At 42.8% G+C, this 22,882-nt stretch overlaps 1 protein-coding gene across 1 annotated transcript in view; it reads right to left on the reverse strand.

The window, feature by feature from the left end:
• Positions 1–18,535, reverse strand: part of tcf4 (transcription factor 4) — a 280,305-nt gene extending 261,770 nt beyond the window's left edge. The window contains exons 1-3 of the mRNA XM_054744677.2: positions 17,612–18,535; positions 17,309–17,347; positions 11,526–11,598 (exon numbers count right to left, since the gene is read on the reverse strand). Coding sequence (XP_054600652.1) covers positions 11,526–11,598; positions 17,309–17,347; positions 17,612–17,713 — 214 coding nt within the window. The 5' untranslated portion in view covers positions 17,714–18,535. The remainder of the gene's footprint in view (positions 1–11,525; positions 11,599–17,308; positions 17,348–17,611) is intronic.
• Between the last annotated feature and the right edge of the window lie 4,347 nt (positions 18,536–22,882).

A 22,882-nucleotide genomic window follows, 5' to 3' on the forward strand; every position in this document is an offset into this window, starting at 1 on the left:
AAAACAAGGAAAAGATCGTTGGTTATAGAATAAAGTGTTAGAAAGGCTGGATTCACCAGTGTGTGTAGAAATGTTTTCATCCTTTTAGTTGATTTAACCCTTTAAGTGTCGGGTCAGCCCTCCTGTAAGTCACACTCGGTTTGTAATGTCCAAGTCAGACACGGTTAGTCAAACTCGGATTAGTTTGTTAGATGGACTAAACATCTAAGTCGAGTACAGCTGAAGAAAGTAACCGAGTACACGCTACTCGATAGTTTGTTGCTAAAACTCAATCATATGTACACTCAAAGTATAAAATACCTTCTTCTCTAACTTTTGAAGTGTGATTGGTTCGCATGATTCCTTTCAGTAACGAGAAGAAGAAGAAGAAGAAGAAAGTATAATTTCTATAGCGCCTCTCAAGATAAAAATCACGAGGCGCTTCACAAAAACAAAAAAATGTAAAAATCAATCAATCAATCAAAGCTTTATTTATAAAGCGCCTTCCGCAACCCTGTCAGGAAGCCCAAAGCGCTGAACATGGTACAGTTGTAGGTAAATATATTGAATAAATCAACAATAAAAGCAATTCAAATTACAAAATACAAATTACAAGATAGATGAAACATTCTGGTAAAGGACAAATGTGTGAAACACATTTGGATTGAGTGGATGGATTGAGTGAACCAATGAAAACTGTGAAATAAATTCAACATACAAGAGGGCCAAAATCAAACATGTTCTGGAAACGCCAAGCGGAGGAGGTGTGTTTTTCGGTGACTCTTAAAGACCATAAAATATATAAAATATAAAAAAGCATTTAGAAAATGTTTAAAAATATATTTAAAATGAGCAAAAAATAGGCAATTGGGATTTAAAAGAAAAAATGTTAAGAAAGAGAGAGAGTGAACAGGAAAGAGGGAAATCAGTGGATCCTGAGGAAGGTGGAATAGGTGGGGAGAGCAGAATAAAGAGAGAGTGGTGAAGAAGGTCATACAAAAGCCAGCTTGAACAAGTGAGTCTTCAGCTGCTTTTTAAAGGAGACCACTGAGTCCACTGATCTCAGGCTCAGGGGGAGAGAGGTCCAGAGTCTGGGGGGCCACAGCAGCAGATGATCTGTCACCTTTGACCTTTAGCCTGGTGCTGCACAACCAGTAGGCTTTGATCACTGGACCTCAGGGACCTGCTGGGGGTGTAGGGACTAAGAAGATCACCAATGTAAGATGGTGCTTGTCCATGTAAGGCCCTATAGACCAGAACCAGGATCTTGAAATGAACCCTGAAGTTGACTGGCAGCCAGTGAAGCTGGAGGGGCCAGTCTAACTGGGTAACTAACTGGATTTTAGTGTACATGTAATTATGACCCTTAGAGTAAAGAAAAGTAACCCGAACACAAATCAGGTTCAACCAGTTATTTCATGTGACTTTTCGATCATTTCTAATTTCTCAAACTGTTATTTATGACTCCTCTTTTTTAACAAAGATTCTTTTTTTCTGTGTTTTGAGTCTTTTTTTTTAAAAAAAGCAGCTGGAATAAAAATCCTAAACTCTGAGTCAGACGTTTAGATGAACCTTTATTATCAGAATTATCATGTTGTTATCGTTTCTGCTTTAATTGCTTCTGATTTGCCGATGCGACTAAAACTATTCTATTCTTTCCTTTCTACTTCCTGTCTTCCACATATTCCCATTTTTAATATTTATTACTTTCCTCTTTCATCCTCGCTTCATTTATTCCTTTTTTTTTATTGGTTTATGTTTTTATTTTAGGTAAAGAAACGTGGCCAATTTTACTTTTGAACATATTTTATGATCTTTTCCTCTTTTCTTTCATTATTAGTTTGCTTCGGTCCCTAATGGCTCCGTAGACATTCCTGTCTTTATTCCTTTTTAAACTCGTCCTTGTTCTTTCATCCTTTTGAACATATTCACTGTTTCATTTCTTCTGTTTCGGACTCGTTTATTTTCCCTCACCATGCCCTCCTCTCATCCACAGGTAAGCTTCATCTTGTTGCTCCCGTTTCTCTTCTTGTATTTATTTTCTTTGCTCTGCAGAAATATTTTGGGATATATTTGTGCCAACCCTTAAAACACTTGCTCCATCCCCCAAATCTGTGTCTGTAAACTGAAACGAGTCTTTTCCAACCACAGTGAGACAAACAGCTAATCTAAAGCAGCGTTTTTAAATCATTATTTCCTTTTTTAAAGAGACGAACCGTAGCCAAGACCTGAAATAGACGAGCGGGTTTTGACAGGCAGAGTGAAGCGGCTCTCCGAACGGCTTCATCCAGGAGATTAGAAACACACACACACAGATTTCGGAGCTCGCTATATCTTTCCAGGGATGATCCCAAAATAAACAACAACAACGGCGAAATCTCTCCGTAATTAAAACGCCTAATCCACTTCCTGGTTGGTGATGACCGTGGGCTGTGCATGTCAGCAGCCGGCGCGGTGCGGCGTCTATCTGTAGATGCTTTTGTGATTTAAGGTGAATTTCTGGCCACAAATGTGTTTTTATATGGAACCAAGAGAGCGTTTATTCCCAGATTTGTATGCAGGCTGTGGTTGGAGAATCCAATCCCCTCATAAAGAAGCGTCACGGCGGGAGAAAGTCACTCTTTGTGATCATCAGGAAAATGTAAATATATTTCAGTCGCTGGTATTTTAGGCTAAATGTTTTTTATGAATTGGCCCTTTATGCTTTTGATGTCCTAAAGCCTCTCCAGCATCGTTCACCTGCTCTGCATCATTATTATAAGATTTAATGTCTTTATCCGTGAATTTAGGTTCAATTTGAACCAACTGACCGAAAAAGGGGGCGAAAAAAGAAATAAACTGTCAAGGTGTGTTTGGGATTTAACGCCAAGTAAATCCAAACGACCCAGAAGCAATAACGCCGTGGGTCACAGTGTTTTTGTTTTTTAAGCTACAGATTTAAAAACGAACTTCCCTCGATTGTCAAAGAAAATACGCCTTTACTTGTCTGTTAGGGTTAGGGGGTCTTCATCCTAATTCCAGTGATTTCATGCATCAGGTACTAAAGAACAAAAACTAAAGATAAACTGGAACATAAAACTTTCATCATTTGGTTAACTAAACCAGGAATTGTGTTCATGTTTTCAGTGCATTGGTCAATTAACCGAAAACAAATTAATAATGTAATGGAAATGACAAACGAGATTTAAAAAGACATCAGAGTTTATTTAAACGATGACATCGTTCTGCAGATTATTACATTATTAACTCAACCAGGTCCGTCCTACGGGAACCTGAAGTCCACCCGGACTAAAAACACACCACTGCTTAGTGCTTTTCATGGTTTTATGGTTTCTATGGAGATGGTAAATGGTCTGTATTTGTACAGCACCTTCTTAGGGTTCTACAACCCCCCAAGGAGCTTCACAACACAGTCAGTCATTCACACATTCACACGCTGGTGGGGATGAGCTACGATGTAGCCCCAGCTGCCCTGGGAGCTGCTGACAGAGGCGAGGCGAGACCAACTAGTAACCATTACTAGAAATAGTCACGAGTCATCAGCGTACACTAAAATGTTCTGTGTATTGTTTACTTTAGATCCCAGCGGACATGGAGACATTAGACTTGAACATGGACATGGAGACATGGACATGGACAATGACAGGAAAAGAGGTGGGGGGTAAACATTAGTTTTAAAGTATCGGTGAATTTATAGTTGAACCTGGTTTTTCATTTTATAAAGAAAAAGTGAGAAGAAAGTGGTTGTTAGGGGTGGACTGGCCTACCTGGCATCCTGGCACTGTCCCGGTGGGCCGCTGAGCCAAGTGGGCTGCTTGCCCAGCTTGGGCCGTGACTACTCCACAGTAGGTGATCTGCAGAACATTAGCTACATGGTAACCCGAAGCTAACAGAGTTTTTTTTAGCAAGAAAAACGCGGCAGAGCGATGACATAGGAGTTGTTTTACCGCGTTAGCATGTAGCTAATGTCCCGCTGATTTCCGCCCGTGGAGAATGAGCTGATCTGGAAGGCCAGGGCTCCCGGTCGCAGCGGTCTGGCCCTGCTTGTAATTTAACAGTCCCAGTCCATAATAGATCTCACATTCGGCCTAGAGACGAGTCTACGGGCGGCAACACCCCCCACCCCCACCGCTCTCCCAATGGGGAGGACCGACTGAGGGCCGACGATTCGTAAAAATGCCAGGGCCGAGTTTTGGTCCCAGTCCACCCGTTTGTAACTGAGATCAAAGTAAGTCTTTTTTGAGTAACTAATAAATATTAATAATCAGGCAGGACGACGGGTACCGATTCAGACCGGTTCTTTATTTTTATTCTGGTTTAAGTCTGGTTCTGGAGGACCACTGACCCGTGTGTTTCACCTGCTTCAACACACCTGGTTCAATGATTCATTCTCCTCTTCAGGAGGCCCTCAAGTTCTTCAGAAGTCTGTTAATCACCCACTGATTCAAAGCAGGTGTGTTGGTGCAGAGAAACATAAAACATGAAGGCAGCAGCTCTCCAGGACAGAGGCTGAAGAGAACAAAGTCTGAAAAAAGCTTATTGAGAAACGTCAAACCACAAGAGCCAAAACTGTAAAATAATGGATAAACATCAGGTGAGAATCCAGCATGGACTCAAGAAAAACAGGAAACCCATCTTGACCTGTGACGAAAGATTCCTCCTAACAGAAACATGGCAGAACCACAATCACCTCCGTTGCTTTTGGGACAAAAGGACAGCTGGTTCTACGAGCCTAATGCAGTTAAAGCAGGTAAAAGTGGGAAAATCGGTGATGGTGACCTGCAGATGAAGACAGCTCTGATGTAAACAAAGACAACAAGACAACAAAGATCAAGACTTCTTGAGCAGATCAAATCTAAAATGTGTTTCAAATCTATTCAGTTAGGAAGATTGGTGGAAATAAAGTGAAGATGATTATCATCTTCAACTATTTAGTTTGGTTCTAGTTTTTTTAAAGACCAAGTTCACCGAGAAACTGTTTTCACTCATTTTTAAACATGATTGGTCAGTTTTTACCCCTTTTTCCTGCAATGGCCTCTGACAGGTTTGTTTATGTAAACATCAATGTAGCAGAGCACATGGATTCAGTGGTAGAGTGGCATTGCTGTTAGCCAATCAGAGGAGAGATATTTGCATATCATAAATATTAATAAGTAAGACTCCAAAGACTGCCGTTTTCACTCCTCCAGCTAATTTCTACTTCCTGAAACAGGAGCGCCTAAAACGATGGCAGAAAGTCAGATGGAAGATCCATCATCCATCCATCCATTTATCATCTGTCATCCATCCATTTATTATCTGTCATCCATCCATTAATCATCTGTCATCCATCCATCCATTTATCATCTGTCATCCATCCATTTATCATCTGTCATCCATCCATCCATTTATGATCTATCATCCATCCATTTATCATCTGTCATCCATCCATTCATCATATATCATCCATCCATTTATTATCTGTCATCCATCCATTAATCATTGTCATCCATCCATCCATCCATTTATGCTCTATCATCCATCCATTTATCATCTGTCATCCATCCATCCATTTATCATCTATCATCCATCCATTTATTATCTGTCATCCATCCATTAATCATTGTCATCCATCCATCCATCCATTTATGCTCTATCATCCATCCATTTATCATCTGTCATCCATCCATCCATTTATCATCTATCATCCATCCATTTATCATCTGTCATCCATCCATCCATTTATCATCTATCATCCATCCATTTATCATCTGTCATCCATCCATTTATCATCTGTCATCCATCCATTTATCATCTGTCATCCATCCATTTTTCATCTGTCATCCATCCATTTATCATCTATCATCCATCCATTTTTCATCTGTCATCCATCCATCCATTTGTCATCCATCCATTTATCATCTGTCATTCATCCATTTTTCATCTGTCATCCATCCATTTATCATCTATCATCCATCCATTTATCATCTGTCATCCATCCATCCATTTATGATCTATCATCCATCCATTTTTCATCTGTCATCCATCCATCCATTTATGATCTATCATCCATCCATTTATCATCTGTAATCCATCCATTTATCATCTGTCATCCATCCATTTATGATCTATCATCCATCCATTTATCATCTATCATCCATCCATTTATCATCTGTCATCCATCCATTTATCATCTATCATCCATCCATTTATCATCTGTCATCCATCCATCCATTTATGATCTACCATCCATCCATTTATCATTTGTCATCCATCCACTCATCATATATCATCCATCCATTCATCCATTCATCATCTATCATCCATCCATTTATCATCTATCATCCATCCATTTATCATCTGTCATCCATCCATTTATCATCTATCATCCATCCATTTATCATCTGTCATCCATCCATCCATTTATGATCTACCATCCATCCATTTATCATCTGTCATCCATCCATTCATCATATATCATCCATCCATTCATCATCTATCATCCATCCATTTATCATCTGTCATCCATCCATTTATCATCTGTCATCCATCCATTTATCATCTATCATCCATCCATTTATCATCTGTCATCCATCCATCCATTTATGATCTACCATCCATCCATTTATCAATTGTCATCCATCCATTCATCATATATCATCCATCCATTCATCCATTCATCATCTATCATCCATCCATTTATCATCTATCATCCATCCATTTATCATCTGTCATCCATCCATTTATCATCTATCATCCATCCATTTATCATCTGTCATCCATCCATCCATTTATGATCTACCATCCATCCATTTATCATCTGTCATCCATCCATTCATCATATATCATCCATCCATTCATCATCTATCATCCATCCATTTATTATCTGTCATCCATCCATTAATCATTGTCATCCATCCATCCATTTATGATCTATCATCCATCCATTTATCATCTGTCATCCATCCATCCATTTATCATCTATCATCCATCCATTTATCATCTGTCATCCATCCATTTATCATCTGTCATCCATCCATTTTTCATCTGTCATCCATCCATTTATCATCTATCATCCATCCATTTTTCATCTGTCATCCATCCATCCATCTATCATCTATCATCCATCCATTTATCATCTGTCATCCATCCATTTATCATCTGTCATCCATCCATCCATTTTTCATCTGTCATCCATCCATCCATTTATCATCTATCATCCATCCATTTATCATCTGTCATCCATCCATCCATTTATGATCTATCATCCATCCATTTATGATCTATCATCCATCCATTTATCATCTGTCATCCATCCATTTATCATCTATCATCCATCCATTTATCATCTGTCATCCATCCATTTATCATCTGTCATCCATCCATCCATTTATGATCTACCATCCATCCATTTATCATCTGTCATCCATCCATTCATCATCTATCATCCATCCATTTATTATCTGTCATCCATCCATCCATTTATGATCTATCATCTATCCATTTATCATCTGTCATCCATCCATTCATCCATTTATAATCTGTCATCCATCCATTTATCATCTGTCATCCATCCATCCATTTATGATCTATCATCCATCCATTTATTATCTGTCATCCATCCATTTATTATCTGTCATCCATCCATCCATTTATGATCTATCATCCATCCATTTATCATCTGTCATCCATCCATTCATCCATTCATAATCTGTCATCCATCCATTTATCATCTGTCATCCATCCATTTATGATCTGTCATCCATCCATTAGTCATCTGTCATCCATTCATCCATTTATAATCTGTCATGCATCCATTTATTATCTGTCATCCATCCATCCATTTATGATCTATCATCCATCCATTTATCAGCTGTCATCCATCCATCCATTTATGATCTATCATCCATCCATTTATCAGCTGTCATCCATCCATTCATCCATTTATAATCTGTCATCCATCCATTTATCATCTGTCATCCATCCATCCATTTATGATCTATCATCCATCCATTTATGATCTGTCATCCATCCATCCATTTATGATCTATCATCCATCCATTTTTCATCTGTCATCCATCCATTCATCATATATCATCCATCCATTCATCCATTCATCATCTATCATTCATCCATCCATTTATCATCTATCATCTATCCATTTATTATCTGTCATCCATCCATTAATCATCTGTCACCCATCCATTCATCATATATCATCCATCCATTCATCCATTCATCATCTATCATTCATCCATCCATTTATCATCTGTCATCCATCCATTAATCATCTGTCACCCATCCATCCATCCATCCATCATCTATCAGCCATCCATTCATCATCCATTCATCATCTACCATTCATCCATCCATCCATTCATTATCTATCATCCATCCATCAATTCATCATCTATCATCCATCCATTCATCAAGCATTCATCATCCATACATCCATCCATCATCCATGTTGAAACTGTCACCAGGTGTGAAAAAGCATCTTTAAAACGACAACATTTGTCTCATTAAAAGAAAAACTGTAAATTCTGTTTAAGTGATTAAATGGGTCACTCGCTCTCAGACTTGAAAGCCAGGGTGGGTTCCTCTTTATATTTATTACATCAAAATGGGTTTCAAATCAGATAAAAACACTAGAAAAAGCCGAGTAGAAAAACCTGAAATGAATCAAAGTGGTTCAAAGTTTTGTATGATGTAGCCTATCGACGTAAGCGGTGGTTCAGTCTCCGTTATTTAGAACAGAACAGCGTAACTTTATTTCATAGTAAAGAAACTGATAAATCTTGCTTAGCTGCACATGACCTGCGACCTTTCACCCTCCCCACTAGAACAGGAAGGGGTTCTGATTCTGGGAACGGGCATCGACACGCGAGTTAGGCCAACCGTTACAGACCCTAGTTTGTGTTGTCATGTCCCCGCCCTGGGCCCTCGCCCCAGCTTTTATGAACCTCTGCTCCGCTTGTGTAAGTCTATAGAGTTCTAATTAGCTGCATTCACAAACAGCAGCAGGCTCATCAAAACGCCGAGGCCTGCAGAAAGCCTCAGCAGGGGTGTGTGTGTGTGTGTCGGTATAAGAAGCCACATCGAGGCAGCAGACCTCAGGCCGCTACCAAACTCCACATCACAGAGCCTTTTGCTGCCAAACCGTAGATTTGTCGTCCTCCCTCCGATTTGCATGCGCAGCATGGGAGCAAACAGCCGCTCCGAAACCGCAGAGCACAAACAACAACAAGCAGTAAACAAAGGCGATACCTCGCCGGCTCTCTGTTTCCTAGCCAACTAACAAAATGGCTTCCGAGTGTCGTTCAGAGAGCAGATCACGTGATCAGGAGCACTCGAAACGACCCGATTCTGCTGTGCAGAAATGTTAGACAGGAAGTAAGGTCCTGATCCGACGGCCGGAGGACAAACTAGAGCCTGATCACAAAGAGGAGGTAAAAACCTCTAACGGTGCAACAAGAACAAGGCTGACAACAGTCCGCCGTGCTTTTATCTTCGTCACGGACTCAGCCGGACCAGACAAGAGGCGTGGTTCTGGCAGGGCTAGGGTTTGGAACAGGAACCTGAATGAATAAAACAGGACAAATAAAAGATGATTTTTCTAGAAGAAAAGCATCCTCATGCAGGATTCATGTCACCACCCAGTGATCTTATCACTCGTGTCTTTATTGATGTGTTTTCCTAATCCCTGATTTAATGCCTAACTGGGTGTTTGTCTGGGGGCTGCTGACCACCAGGGCAACAGGAGGAGGACCTCACACACTTCCTGTAGCAGAGTCCATCTGCTCTGAAGCAGCGGGACCATCAGATTCAACGTTGGGACTTGTTACACACGTAAGAAAGTCACTCTGCAAAAGCGAACGAATAAAAACAAGCTGACATGATGTGACTCGATGCAGCCTGTCAGCCATCACGGTGACTCAGATACTAACGAATCAGTCTTTTTAAGGAATGACCATGAAACCAAACAGCTCAGTAATAACTGACGAATTTTCTCCGTTTTGTGCTGACTAAGGCCATAAACCTCTGGCGGCCATCTTGGAGAGGGCTCTGAATGCACCGTAAGGAGCAAAAGTATTTGAACACGCTGTGATTTTGCGAGTTCTCTCACTGAGAAACGTGGAGGAGTCTGATATCCACATCGCAGGTGCATTCCCTCCGTGAGAAACAGCATTTTAAAAAATCACTGACTGACTTGGGTGGACAGGTGTTGCTAATTTAGACTTACACGTGGACTAGAGGTGGACGTTTTAAAGGCAGAGTAGCAGGTCTGAGCCACAACTCAAGCTGTTCAAATCCTCACGTGCAGCAGTGTAATACTACCATGCAATGTGATTTTTAAATGCTGTCTCTCACAGAGGGAATGCACCACAGTCTGGATTTCTACGTGGGAAAACTTGCAAAATCTCAGGGTGTTCAAATACTTCTGCTCCTCACCTTCTAACAAAGACTTCCTGGTAAAAACGCCACAAATTTACTTAAAACTAAATGTTGTTAAATGACGTTTGTTACTGTTGATTAGCCACAGCGGCCATCATAAGTTAACCAGTAAAACACCAGTCAGCCAGTGGTTCTGGAGATGTCGCACTAGACAACCTGAGAATCTAAACCAACACCCCGTGATTCTGGGTCAGACCAGTCACCTCATTCAGTTTTACCTAAAGCACAACAATAAGTTAGTCCCAGCAACCATTAAAGTCCCGTTAGCATGGGTAGCATTAGCGCTGGCGCACTACCACCTTCACCTTTTACCACCTCTACGAAGCTGAAGCCTTTATGATCCAACAGACAGAAGAAAACGCGACTGGTGAAAGAGCCGTGTTGTTTGTGCGTGTATGTTGTTGTTGTTGTTGTTTTTTACTTGTCCTTGGCAATTCAATTTCCCCCTTGGGGATTAATAAAGACAACCTTGAACCTTGAACCTAGACAAGAGGAGACGTTCCGGACTCCTACATCCTTTCACTGTCTCAAATTCAAGCACTTTCAAGATTTTCCAGCGTTGTATCCTGGTGATACTTTGCACAAGTAAACCAAACATGCACGCTCCGTATTACCACACTTTCTCCTGAAATCAGGCCCGATCGCTCAACGACCCACTTCAGTTAGAAATTCAAGCACTTTTAAAAACACTGAAAAAGCAAAACACACGAAAAATAAAGAATTTTCAAGGATTTCAAGAACCTGTAGGAAGGCTGGAGCTTAAGGAAACAACCGACATGTTTAAGGACGACGTTCGGCCAGTTTCAACCCAAACAACGTGTGTGATCACCACAGTCATCACACTCACACACACACACACAAAGACAGGCAGGAAAGAATACAAACAGCGTATCAGGAATACGGGAAGTCTCCATCAGCAATGGCCCTCAGCAGCAGAAAAACAAACCTGAATCTCAAAAAGACCAAAAACATCGACATTTTCCCCTGTTTGCACCACTGAGTCCAGCTAAAGATCCATTTATGAAAAAGATTAAACTTTAAGAATAAACGTCTGACAGTCAAGCAGCAAACGAAGCAGCAGAGAGCAGGTGTAAGGGGAGGGGGGGACGTACTTGAGCCGGAGAAATGTCCGCTCCCCAGGGAGGTCGGTCCGTTCTTTCCACTGCTAACAGGAGGGGAAAACATCTACAAGACAAACAGAGCACACATTACCTCTGAGAGCTCTGACGCTGGAGACAGAAAAGTTACACAAACATCACGGAGCTTCATGAGCAGCTTCACTCCAGAACCACCAGCCGGCCCCCATCTGAGCTTCTGATTGGCTCAGACGGGACGGTTTCTATCCAGGGTAAATGTTGGGAGTGACCAGGACTCAGTACCAGGTTGGGTTTTATAATCTCTCAGTTCTGTTTTGAAACTTCTACTTTTGGTTTTCTTTACTTTATAAACAAACTTTTGTCATTTTAAACTAACAAAAACCTAAACAGTTCCTAAAGATGCATAAATGATGAGTCATGTCTGAGTCCAAGTCCTACTTCTGTGTATGAACCCCCCCAAACCCTAACCCAACATCAGAGAGTTCATTCCTAAATCTGGATATGAAAGTCCCAAGTCAGGTCTCAGGTCCCAGACACAGAGCAGATCAAGTTCATTCTCAAATAAGGACCTAAAGCTCAATCCAGAGTTAAGTCCTGCTTCTGTGTGTGACCAATCCCAACATCTCTGCTGACTGTTCCAGGGTTAGGTCTTAGAAGAAGAAGAAGAAGAAGATATCATTTCTATAGCGCCTCTCAAGATAAAAATCACGAGGTACTTCACAAAAACAAAAAAAATGTAAATATATAAAAAAGCATTTAGAAAATATTTAAAAATATATTTAAAATGAGCAAAAATAGGCAACTGGGATTTAAAAGAAATGGTAAATGGTAAATGGACTGTATTTGATATAGCGCCTTCTAGGGTCCTGGAACCCCCCAAGGTGCTTTACAACACAATCAGTCATTCACCCATTCACACACACATTCACACACTGGTGGGGATGAGCTACGATGTAGCCACAGCTGCCCTGGGGCGCATTGACAGAGGCGAGGCTGCCGAGCACTGGCGCCACCGGTCCCTCCGACCACCACCAGCAGGCAACGTGGGTTAAGTGTCTTGCCCAAGGGCACAACGACAGCGACAGACCGAGTGGGGCTCGAACCTGCAACCTTGCGATTACGGGGCGAGCACTTAACTCCTGTGCCACCGTCGCCCCATCGGTGTTAGAGAGAGAGAGAGTGAACAGGAAAGAGGGAAATCAGTGGATCCTGAGGAAGGTGGAATAGGTGGGGAGAGCAGAATAAAGAGAGAGAGGTGAAGAAGGTCACACAAAAGCCAGCTTGAACAAGTGAGTCTTCAGCTGCTTTTTAAAGGAGACCACTGAGTCCACTGATCTCAGGCTCAGGGGGAGAGAGGTCCAGAGTCTGGGGGCCACAGCAGCAAATGATCTGTCACCTTTGACCTTTAGCCTGGTGCTGCACAACCAGTAGGCTTTGATCACTGGACCTCAGGGACCAGCTGGGGGTGTAGGGGCAGCAGTAGCTCAACAGGTTGAGCGGGTTGTCCAGTAATCGGAAGGTTGCAGGTTCGATCCCGGCTCCAGGCAGAGAATTCTGCTGTTGTGTCCTTGGGCAAGACACTTAACCCACCTTGCCTGCTGGTGGTGGTCGGAGGGTCCAGTGGCGCCTGTGCTCGGCAGCCTCGCCACTCATCCCCACCAGTGTATGAACGTGTGTGTGAATGGATGAATGATACACTGTAGTGTAAAGCGCTTTGGAGTCCTTACTCTGAGAGGCGCTATACAAATGCGGGTCATTGATCATTTAGGGACTAAGAAGATCACCAATGTAAGATGGTGCTTGTCAATGTAAGGCCCTATAGACCAGAACCAGGATCTTGAAATGAACCCTGAAGTTGACTGGCAGCCAGTGAAGCTGGAGGAGAAGCGGGGTGATGTGGGTGTGTTTGGAGGACTTGGTCAGAAGCCGAGCACAGGCATTCTGAACCACCTGTAGACGGTTCAGGGAGGTTCTGCTCAGACACGTGAAAAGAGAGTTACAGTAGTCTAAGCGTGAGGAGATGAAGGTGTGGAGAACTGTCTCAAGTTCAGAGCGAGACAGAATGGGACTCAGCTTAGCAACGTTCCTGAGATGGAAGAAGGAAGAGCCAACAAGAGAACTGACATGAGAATCCAGGGAGAGAGCTGGGTCAAAGGTCACGCCAAGATTCCTGACAGAAGGTTTGGTGTGAGAAGCAAGCTGACCAAGAGAGTCTCTGACTTTGGGAACCAGCTTGTCTGGGGCACAGATGAGGATCTCAGTCTTATCTTCATTCAGCTGAAGAAAGCTCCCACCATCCAGGTTTTGATAGAGTCTAAGCAGGTGTGTAACAGCTGCAGCTTAGACATCTCGTGGGGCTTAAAGGAGACGTACAGTTGGATGTCATCTGCATAAAGATGGTAGGAGACTCCTTTGAAGGAGCTCAGGATGTGCTGAAGAGGAAGAAGATAGAGGAGGAAGAGCAGAGGCCCCAGCACAGAACCTTGTGGGACACCATGGGTAAGAGAAGTGGTGGAGGACCTAAACTTGGAGATGGCCACAGTAAAGGAGCGCTCAGAAAGATAAGAGGAAAACCACTCCAGAGCAGATCCTGATAGGCCTACCCAGTCTCTCAGCCTCTCCAGTAGCAGATGATGGTCAACAGTGTCAAAGGCTGCAGTCAGGTCCAACAGGACCAGAACAGAACAGTCTTAAACCAAGACCAGAAACTCCCAAGTCAGCATCCAGGTCTGGTCCCAAACTCGTGACTACAAAAGCGAGACCAAGTGAAGAAAAATAGGACTTCGACCAGAACATCAGGTTGGGTCAATCTGGGTTCAGGTCCTGCACATAACTGCTAACATCACACATAACTGGTCCTGACATCAAAAAGGACTAGATCAGAGTCAAGTCTTAAAACGAGTCAGAGAAAGTTCAACCAGTCAAAGTGAGTCTCAAATCAAAACTACAACTTATGTTCAGGCCCAAGATCTGGATCTATATGTGACCTGTCCCAACATCACAACTACTGGCTCCAAGTTCAGGTCTTAAGTCAAGACCAGGATCATCTAGTCAGCTCCCAGGTCTAACCCGGGAAATGTAAAGCTGTGAAGTTCCTAAACCACCAGTAAACCTCATTGTTTCAAAATGTCATGTCACATATGAAAACCAGTTAGTAGGTTAAGAACCCAGGTTAGGGTCAATCCCAACATCAGAAGTTCATGACCTCTGACTCTGGTCCCACGTCTAGTCCAACAATCGTCACGAGTATATAAAAACCATAAAGCTTCACCTGAGAAACAGTTAGTAACCTCAGGACCCAGTTTGGACCGATTCCAACATCAAAACAAAGGAATCCTGATCCAAATCCTAAAACAAGACCAGAATCTCCCAAGTCAGGTTCCAGGTTTCATCCAAAAACCAGGCTTATAAAAAGAGGGATTCATGATGCAACTAGGAGGAGGTTCCCCAAATCTAAAGTAGAAGTCAGGTCCAGGACGAAGACCTGCACAAAGCCAGTCCAAACATCAAATTAACAGTCCAAGATCCAAACCCTAAGAGTCTTGTGCCAAGTCTAGTCCAACAAGTCTAAAGGTCCAAAGACGGGCATCAACTAAATCTCAGTCAAACACCAACTTCAGGATCAGGACTAACAAGGAAATTCAGGATCCAAGTCCGAGGAACCAGGTCCAACGCACATTCACTCAGTCAGGTCCCTAGTCTAGTTTAGTGGGTCCAAGGTATGTCACAGGTCAAGAACAAGGGCCCAAATCAGGATGGAGATCCTGGATTAAGTCCGGACTCTGAACAAAATCAGGTCCAACATCCAGGGCCAAATCCAAAGTCAAGACTAAAGGCCTTTCAGTCTAGTCCCAAGTCTGAGGTAGGCCACTGATAAAATCCCAGAGGTCAACTAGTCCTAAACGAAGTTTAAGGAATTCCAGGTCCCAGATCCTGAATCTGAGTAACAGTCAGTGAAAAAGCTGAAACAAATCCTAAATTCAAGACCAGACCTCAGAGTTAGGGCTCAAGTCCAGTCTAACTCGTCCAAAGTCACAATCACCGAGTCCAAGGTTGGCCACAGGTACATTATAGTCAAAAACCAAGTACCAAATCAGGACAGGTTAAGTCCATAACCAAGTCCTTTAGCCTCAAGTCCAGAGTCAAAGGAAGTTCAAATATAGACCCATTCTAAATGATTGGTCAAGTCCCAGTCCAGATTGGTTCCTGCCTCTCCAGGTCTAAAGCTCTGAACCGCTTTCAAGTTTCATGTGTGACTAGATAAGGACTTGAGTCCTGGTCAACTCAGGGAAAAACAGGCGAGTTTGTTTCTCCCAAGAAAAAAAAACCTGAAATGTAAAAAAAACCCTAAAAAGATTATTTTCAGTTTTTTTGGGATTTATGTTGGAGTGAAACGATTCATGTCTCCATTTCAAACACAGGAGAAAATGATGACAGCTAGCTACCATCTGCTCTAACGCTTACAGCTAAGTGAGAGAGAGGCGGAACGGGTCGGACTAGACCCGTCTGACCCGGCGGATAACCCCTCCGGATCAGCGTCAGGCCTCCGAGTGGCCGATCATCACATCAAACTCGGCAACCGGAATTTAAAAGCAAAGCAGCTCCAACCCAGTCGGGCCTAAGTGTGTGTGTGTGTGTGTGTGTGTGTGTGTGTGTGTGTGTGTGTGTGTGTGTGTGTGTGTGTGTGTGTGTGTGTGTGTGAAACGGCAAGGATACGGGATGAAACGGGCCGATGGAACCGTAGTCTAACCGCTCCGAGCCGCTAGTGTCGACATAAAGACGGTTAATCGCATAAATTAGAGCTCAGCCTGCGTTTCAGCTGCCGCCGCCTCCTTTGTTCCGGCGTTTAGGAAATCTCAGCTCTGCTCACTCAGGTTCACTTATTTAGGTACAGTTAACGGAACATTTACGGGTGTCATCTGTGTGTGCACACACACTTATTTAATCAAGCAAATCATCCCATCATTTTTAACTTTAACCTGTGATGGTTTGATTTGACGTTATTGAACCCGAGCAGCAGAATCCTCCTCCAGCTGAAGGCTCTTCACCCTTTTCTGACTCGTCCTGTAATTATAATCCTGATGCTTCTTGTTGTTTTGGGTCATTTTCTTTGTGACATTCCTGCAGATTGTGTTGGTGCAGGCCTCAGCTGATCATTAACATTCCTCAGGAGAGATTTTGAATGGCTTCCTCTGCAAATCCTGCATTTAACTGCTGATAAAAATACAAATTTAATACAACTATTTCTCATTAATTGTTATAATTATTATTTAATTTGCATAAACATTTTCATCAGCCCAGATTAATAACTAAAACCATTTCACTGATTACGGTTTTTGCTCTGCTTTCTCACAGTAAAAAAATATTTACTTGTTTATTTACTTAATTGTATTTTAGGGTTTTATTTGCCTCCTCCCCTAAAAGTTGCTCCCGGAGGGTGGGCGTGGATGGAAGGGGGTGCTCAGAGGAAAACATGGACTCGGATTTCCTGTTCGTCAGTTTCAACACAAAAATTCAGCCAAATAAAAAAAAAAGCACCGCGGAGAAACGGAGCGTCGCAGGTTTCAAGTCCCGCTGCAGGAGCTTCTAACGCGGACTCAACGCTGACCCCGTCCGCCCGGTTCCGCCGCCTGTCTGCAGGCAACACCGGTCAACGTCGAGCCTGTCTCTACGCTTCTGTCCAACCCGGTGCAGAGCGCACGGAGCAGCCCAGAAACTCCAGAGTAACCCAAACATAAACAAATAAACAAATGAAGCTACACATGAAGGAGAAAAGGACTGAAAATGAGATATACTACCATGGATGTTGGGAACATTTTCAAATCGCTGTTTGGCATCTACAAGACAACAAAATTACTAATGCAGCATCACAATTATCTGCGCACGCACGCACACACACACGCGCACACACACACACACGCGCACACAGAGGCAGAAATTAAACAACATAAAACAACATTTGCACAGTTTTCAGCAAGTTACAATAAAATAAAAACAAGTTAATATTTGAACAGAAAACTTTAGAGGATCCAAAGTGGCCGCCGGGACTCGGTTCGGCTCGGTTCCGAGAGCATCTGAAGCAGAAGAAGCTGGTTTCTTACCGCGCTGAAATCCAGCAGGTCGCTCAGCTCCTTGTCTGTTCCCAAAGCTGCCATCCGTTGTTGATGATGCATTTTAGCAAAATCACACGGACCTACAAACATGGACACACACGCTGAGACACGGAGACGGATGGAGGAGAGGACGACAGACTGATGGATGGATGGATGGAGAGACGGAGGGAGGAAGAGGAGTAGAGAGAGGGTTCTGTGCGCTCCGCTCCCAGGTTGCCTTTTCCTCCAACAGTCGAATAAATCCAGGAAAACCAGCAGGAAAGCCGCCACCAGCTCTAGTTTTCTCTCATCCTCGGAGCTGGAGCTCAGTCCGGGTTCCTGGTTCGGCAGCAGGAAATCAAAAAGCTGACAGGAAATAAAAAGAAAGAAGGGAGGGGGCGACACGATAGGAGTGTTTTCTGCAGCTTTTCCGGCTGAAACGCGCTCCGACTCGCGGAGATTTCACCTCCCAAATGTCCCGAGAGTCTGGAGCGGGCTGCGCGCTGCTCCACGGCCGGCTCAGAGTGCGCTGCGCTCGCCTGCGGCTGCTGAAGGTCCCCGGGCGCGCAGGACGGAGCCCACGTGCGTCTGGCACAGCCGCGGAGGGGAGAGAGAAATGGGTCGGTGCGGCCACCTAGCTCTCAGTCCCGCTCCCGCTGCACCGACTGGCGCTGAAGCTGCACGAGGAAGCGCAAAGTCTGCGGCAAAAGCAGAAAGAAACCAGAAAGAAAAATAGATTTGTTGCTTTGATTGATTGATTGATTGAATGATTGCTTGACTGGCTGGCTGTGTGGCGCCGTGATTGGCTGCTCCGGTTCAGCTGCAATTAGGGAACAGTCAGGTAGATTCTTCTAGTCATTCATGACTTTATCAGCTCATAATTCAAGCTTCGGTTTTAGTTATTTGGGTTAACAGCTGATGATGTTTCTACTCAGCTGTTTACGGAGGAAACGCCTGAAACCAGCGCGGAGTTTGACCCACATCCCCCTAGGGGTCACCTCTTGAACTACACCCTCTCCGGGACCCTCTGCTGTGGAAACACTTTGTAAAGCTTCTGTAGCCTGCAGGTAGAAATGAGTGGCCTATTTCTGCAAATTACAGCCTGCTTGTGCGGATGTCTCTCTCAAAAAGCCGTAAACAGTCTCACACAGGTGCAGGAGCAGCATAAAGGCGTTTGTTGCTCCTCGTTTTCAGCCACGTCCTGCAGCTCGACCCACAGAACGTCAGCATCAATCCACAGATTCTCACCGGTCTGAGCCTTATTTGGTGTCTCTACACCCGTCTAAAATAAAACAAGCTGTTGATGAACTCACTCTCCAGATGTTTTTGGAGGAAAAGCAACAAATCAGACCTGACACCTGTTTTTTTTTCTCCAATCATTTAGGTTACATCTATTCTGTTTTAATGAAAAATAAAGGCATTTAAATATGGTTTAATTCAGAGGAAACATAAAAGTTTGATCACATTTGGAAGTTGGATCATCTCTAAATTTAAAGTTTACCACAGATCAGGATTGCTGTGGTTTAAATCAGAAAACATTTAAAAACACGTCTTCAGGGTAAAAATCCAGCTTGCTGCATTCAGCATCGTCTGATTTCTCCTCTCAGACTTTATCTTTCTGGATCAGAACCCCTGAAACAATCAGAGAACAGGTTATAATCTTAAACTGTTTTCCATGTTAATATTCAAATTATTATTATTTAAAAATAATCTGAAAAACTTGATTTTCTAATTGTTGTTCTAACTAAAGTAGGTAAACAGGAAGGAGCTGCTCTGGTTTTGTTTACTGAATCTGTTCGGATCTGAAACAGGAATAAATCTGATGTTTGTTTCTGCTCAGGAAGGTTTAGCTGATTTTTATTAGTTGGTGAAATTTTAACCCAGCTTTAATCTGTGCTGAAGACACAAAAGAAGCCTTTATAAATTAGGACCATATCTCTCAGGACTGCTCGTGGCCCGGTGACCACGCCTTGGACACCTCTGATTAGGTATGGGTACCGAATTCGGTACTTTTTAAGGCTCCGATCAAATTCCAAAGTACCGACTGAGTACCAGTTCACGTCATATGAAGCGGTGGCTTGTTTTGGTACCGTGCCTCGCACCGGCCTAAGAGCGTAATGTCGTCAGTCACTGTGGGCGAGCTGTAAACAAAGCAGCATGGCGGAGAGGAAGTTTGGGTCCACTTCACTAAATGGGATGGGTAAGTGGGTGATGATGAAACCAGCAACAACAATCTAAGTGAGGCATCATCATCTTAATCTGCTCCGGTAGGTAAATAAAATCTTTAAGATAATGTTAGCTTGAATGTTAGCTTCCATTCAGCTAACGGTGCGTTTGCTTTCTCCTCAGAACGTAGAAAGGGAACACACTCTAAAGTTTGGCCTCACTTCACTAAATGCGATGGGCTGTTGGGTGATGATGAAACCAGCCATAACCATCTGAGTGTGAGGCATCTTGATCTGCTCCAGCAGCAAAATAAACTGTTCAAGATTTTGTTAGCTTGATAGTTTAGCTTATGTTTACACAGCTAATGGTGCGTTCGGTTTCTCCTCAGAAATTCCTATAAAATATCAACAGTTCGAAAAAGAACAACAAAAGGAATGAAGATACACAGTAAATTTAGTTCACAGCAGAAATGTTTGCTTCAGTGTAATTAGCAGTTTCTAAAACTACAAGGACCCACCAGCACAGTTTATAAAACTACAAGGACCCACCAGCACAGTTTATAAAACTACAAGGACCCACCAGCACAGTTTATAAAACTACAAGGACCCACCATCACAGTTTCTAAAACTACAAGGACCCACCATCACAGTTTCTAAAACTACAAGGACCCACCATCACAGTTTCTAAAACTACAAGGACCCACCAGCACAGTTTATAAAACTACAAGGACCCACCATCACAGTTTCTAAAACTACAAAGACCCACCAGCACAGTTTATAAAATTACAAGGACCCACCATCACAGATTCTAAAACTACAAGGACCCACCAGCACAGTTTATAAAACTACAAGGACCCACCATCACAGTTTCTAAAACTACAAGGACCCACCATCACAGTTTATAAAACTACAAGGACCCACCATCACAGTTTATAAAATTACAAGGACCCACCATCACAGATTCTAAAACTACAAGGACCCACCATCACAGTTTCTAAAACTACAAGGACCCACCATCACAGTTTCTAAAACTACAAGGACCCACCATCACAGTTTCTAAAACTACAAGGACCCACCATCACAGTTTCTAAAACTACAAAGACCCACCAGCACAGTTTATAAAATTACAAGGACCCACCATCACAGATTCTAAAACTACAAGGACCCACCAGCACAGCTTATAAAACTACAAGGACCCACCAGCACAGTTTATAAAACTACAAGGACCCACCAGCACAGTTTATAAAACTACAAGGACCCACCAGCCTAGTTTATAAAACTACAAGGACCCACCATCACAGTTTATAAAACTACAAGGACCCACCCGCACAGTTTATAAAACTACAAGGACCCACCATCACAGTTTATAAAACTACAAGGACCCACCAGCCTAGTTTCTAAAACTACAAGGACCCACCATCACAGTTTATAAAACTACAAGGACACACCAGCACAGTTTCTAAAACTACAAGGACCCACCATCACAGTTTATAAAACTACAAGGACCCACCAGCACAGTTTATAAAACTACAAGGACACACCAGCACAGTTTCTAAAACTACAAGGACCCACCAGCCTAGTTTCTAAAACTACAAGGACCCACCATCACAGTTTATAAAACTACAAGGACCCACCAGCACAGTTTCTAAAACTACAAGGACCCACCATCACAGTTTCTAAAACTACAAGGACCCACCATCACAGTTTATGAAACTACAAGGACCCACCAGCACAGTTTATAAAACTAAAAGGACCCACCAGCACAGTTTATAAAACTACAAGGACCCACCATCACAGTTTCTAAAACTACAAGGACCCACCATCACAGTTTCTAAAACTAAAAGGACCCACCAGCACAGTTTATAAAACTACAAGGACCCACCATCACAGTTTCTAAAACTACAAGGACCCACCATCACAGATTCTAAAACTACAAGGACCCACCATCACAGTTTCTAAAACTACAAGGACCCACCATCACAGTTTCTAAAACTACAAGGACCCACCAGCACAGTTTATAAAACTACAAGGACCCACCAGCACAGTTTATAAAACTACAAGGACCCACCATCACAGTTTCTAAAACTACAAGGACCCACCATCACAGTTTCTAAAACTACAAGGACCCACCAGCACAGTTTCTAAAACTACAAGGACCCACCATCACAGTTTATAAAACTACAATGACCCACCATCACAGTTTATAAAACGACAAGGACCCACCATCACAGTTTATAAAACTACAAGGTCCGTGAGAAACTGTTTATCCAACAGCGTGGCTCGTTTCACTTCTTAGTTTGGTTCAGTATTAATTGGCTCACGTTAGCGTTAGCTCAATATTAGCGCTAGCTACAGCAGGCTTGTTTACCACAGGGCAGGGCGGAGGAGCAGGAAACTGCTCAGTGTTACTTTTACTAACCAGGAATTTCTTCAAGAAGCATTTCTGTTCTATAAGGCAGAACCGGGTCAGGATGTATAATTTTAAAATTTACACGAAAATAAAATAAAACAGTTGCTTCAGTTTGTTGTTCATTCTACTTTGTTCTTTTATTCTTTCATGGAGCTGAAATAAGAATTTCATCTATGAAATTATCTTTTTATTCTAACAGTTTTTGTGTTTATAAAACCTTCAGACTCTGGGTCCAACACACCATTCTGCTCCCGATGATCAGAACCCGGAGCGGAGAGTCCCGATGGTATCAGCGTGAGAACGAAGACAGAGATCACAACAGAACCAGGTTTAGTCTAAACTCCAACCTTGAAATGGATCAGGAACATTCAAACAAGGTCTGACATTAAACACGGGCCCATCTGGGTCAGAACCAGTAAAATAATGGAACCTTGACAGATTAAAGGAACCAGCGGGGGTGGGGTGTGCTCTCCCTCTCAGATGGTCCACCAGAACAGGATCTGAACTTCTGACATAGAAAATGATCAAAGTCCTGAAAATAAACTAAAAACGATTCTATTCATCAACCAGAACCTCCTGACCCTGTCCAGAACATCTGGCCCAGTACAGGACCTCTGACTCAGTCCTGGACACCTGACCTAGACCAAAGCCTCCTTACCCATTCCACGACTTCCTGATCTTTCTCTTTACCGACCCAGACCTTCT

This window comes from Nothobranchius furzeri, chromosome 6, assembly GCF_043380555.1.
Source record: "Nothobranchius furzeri strain GRZ-AD chromosome 6, NfurGRZ-RIMD1, whole genome shotgun sequence".
Lineage (NCBI taxonomy): Eukaryota > Metazoa > Chordata > Actinopteri > Cyprinodontiformes > Nothobranchiidae > Nothobranchius > Nothobranchius furzeri.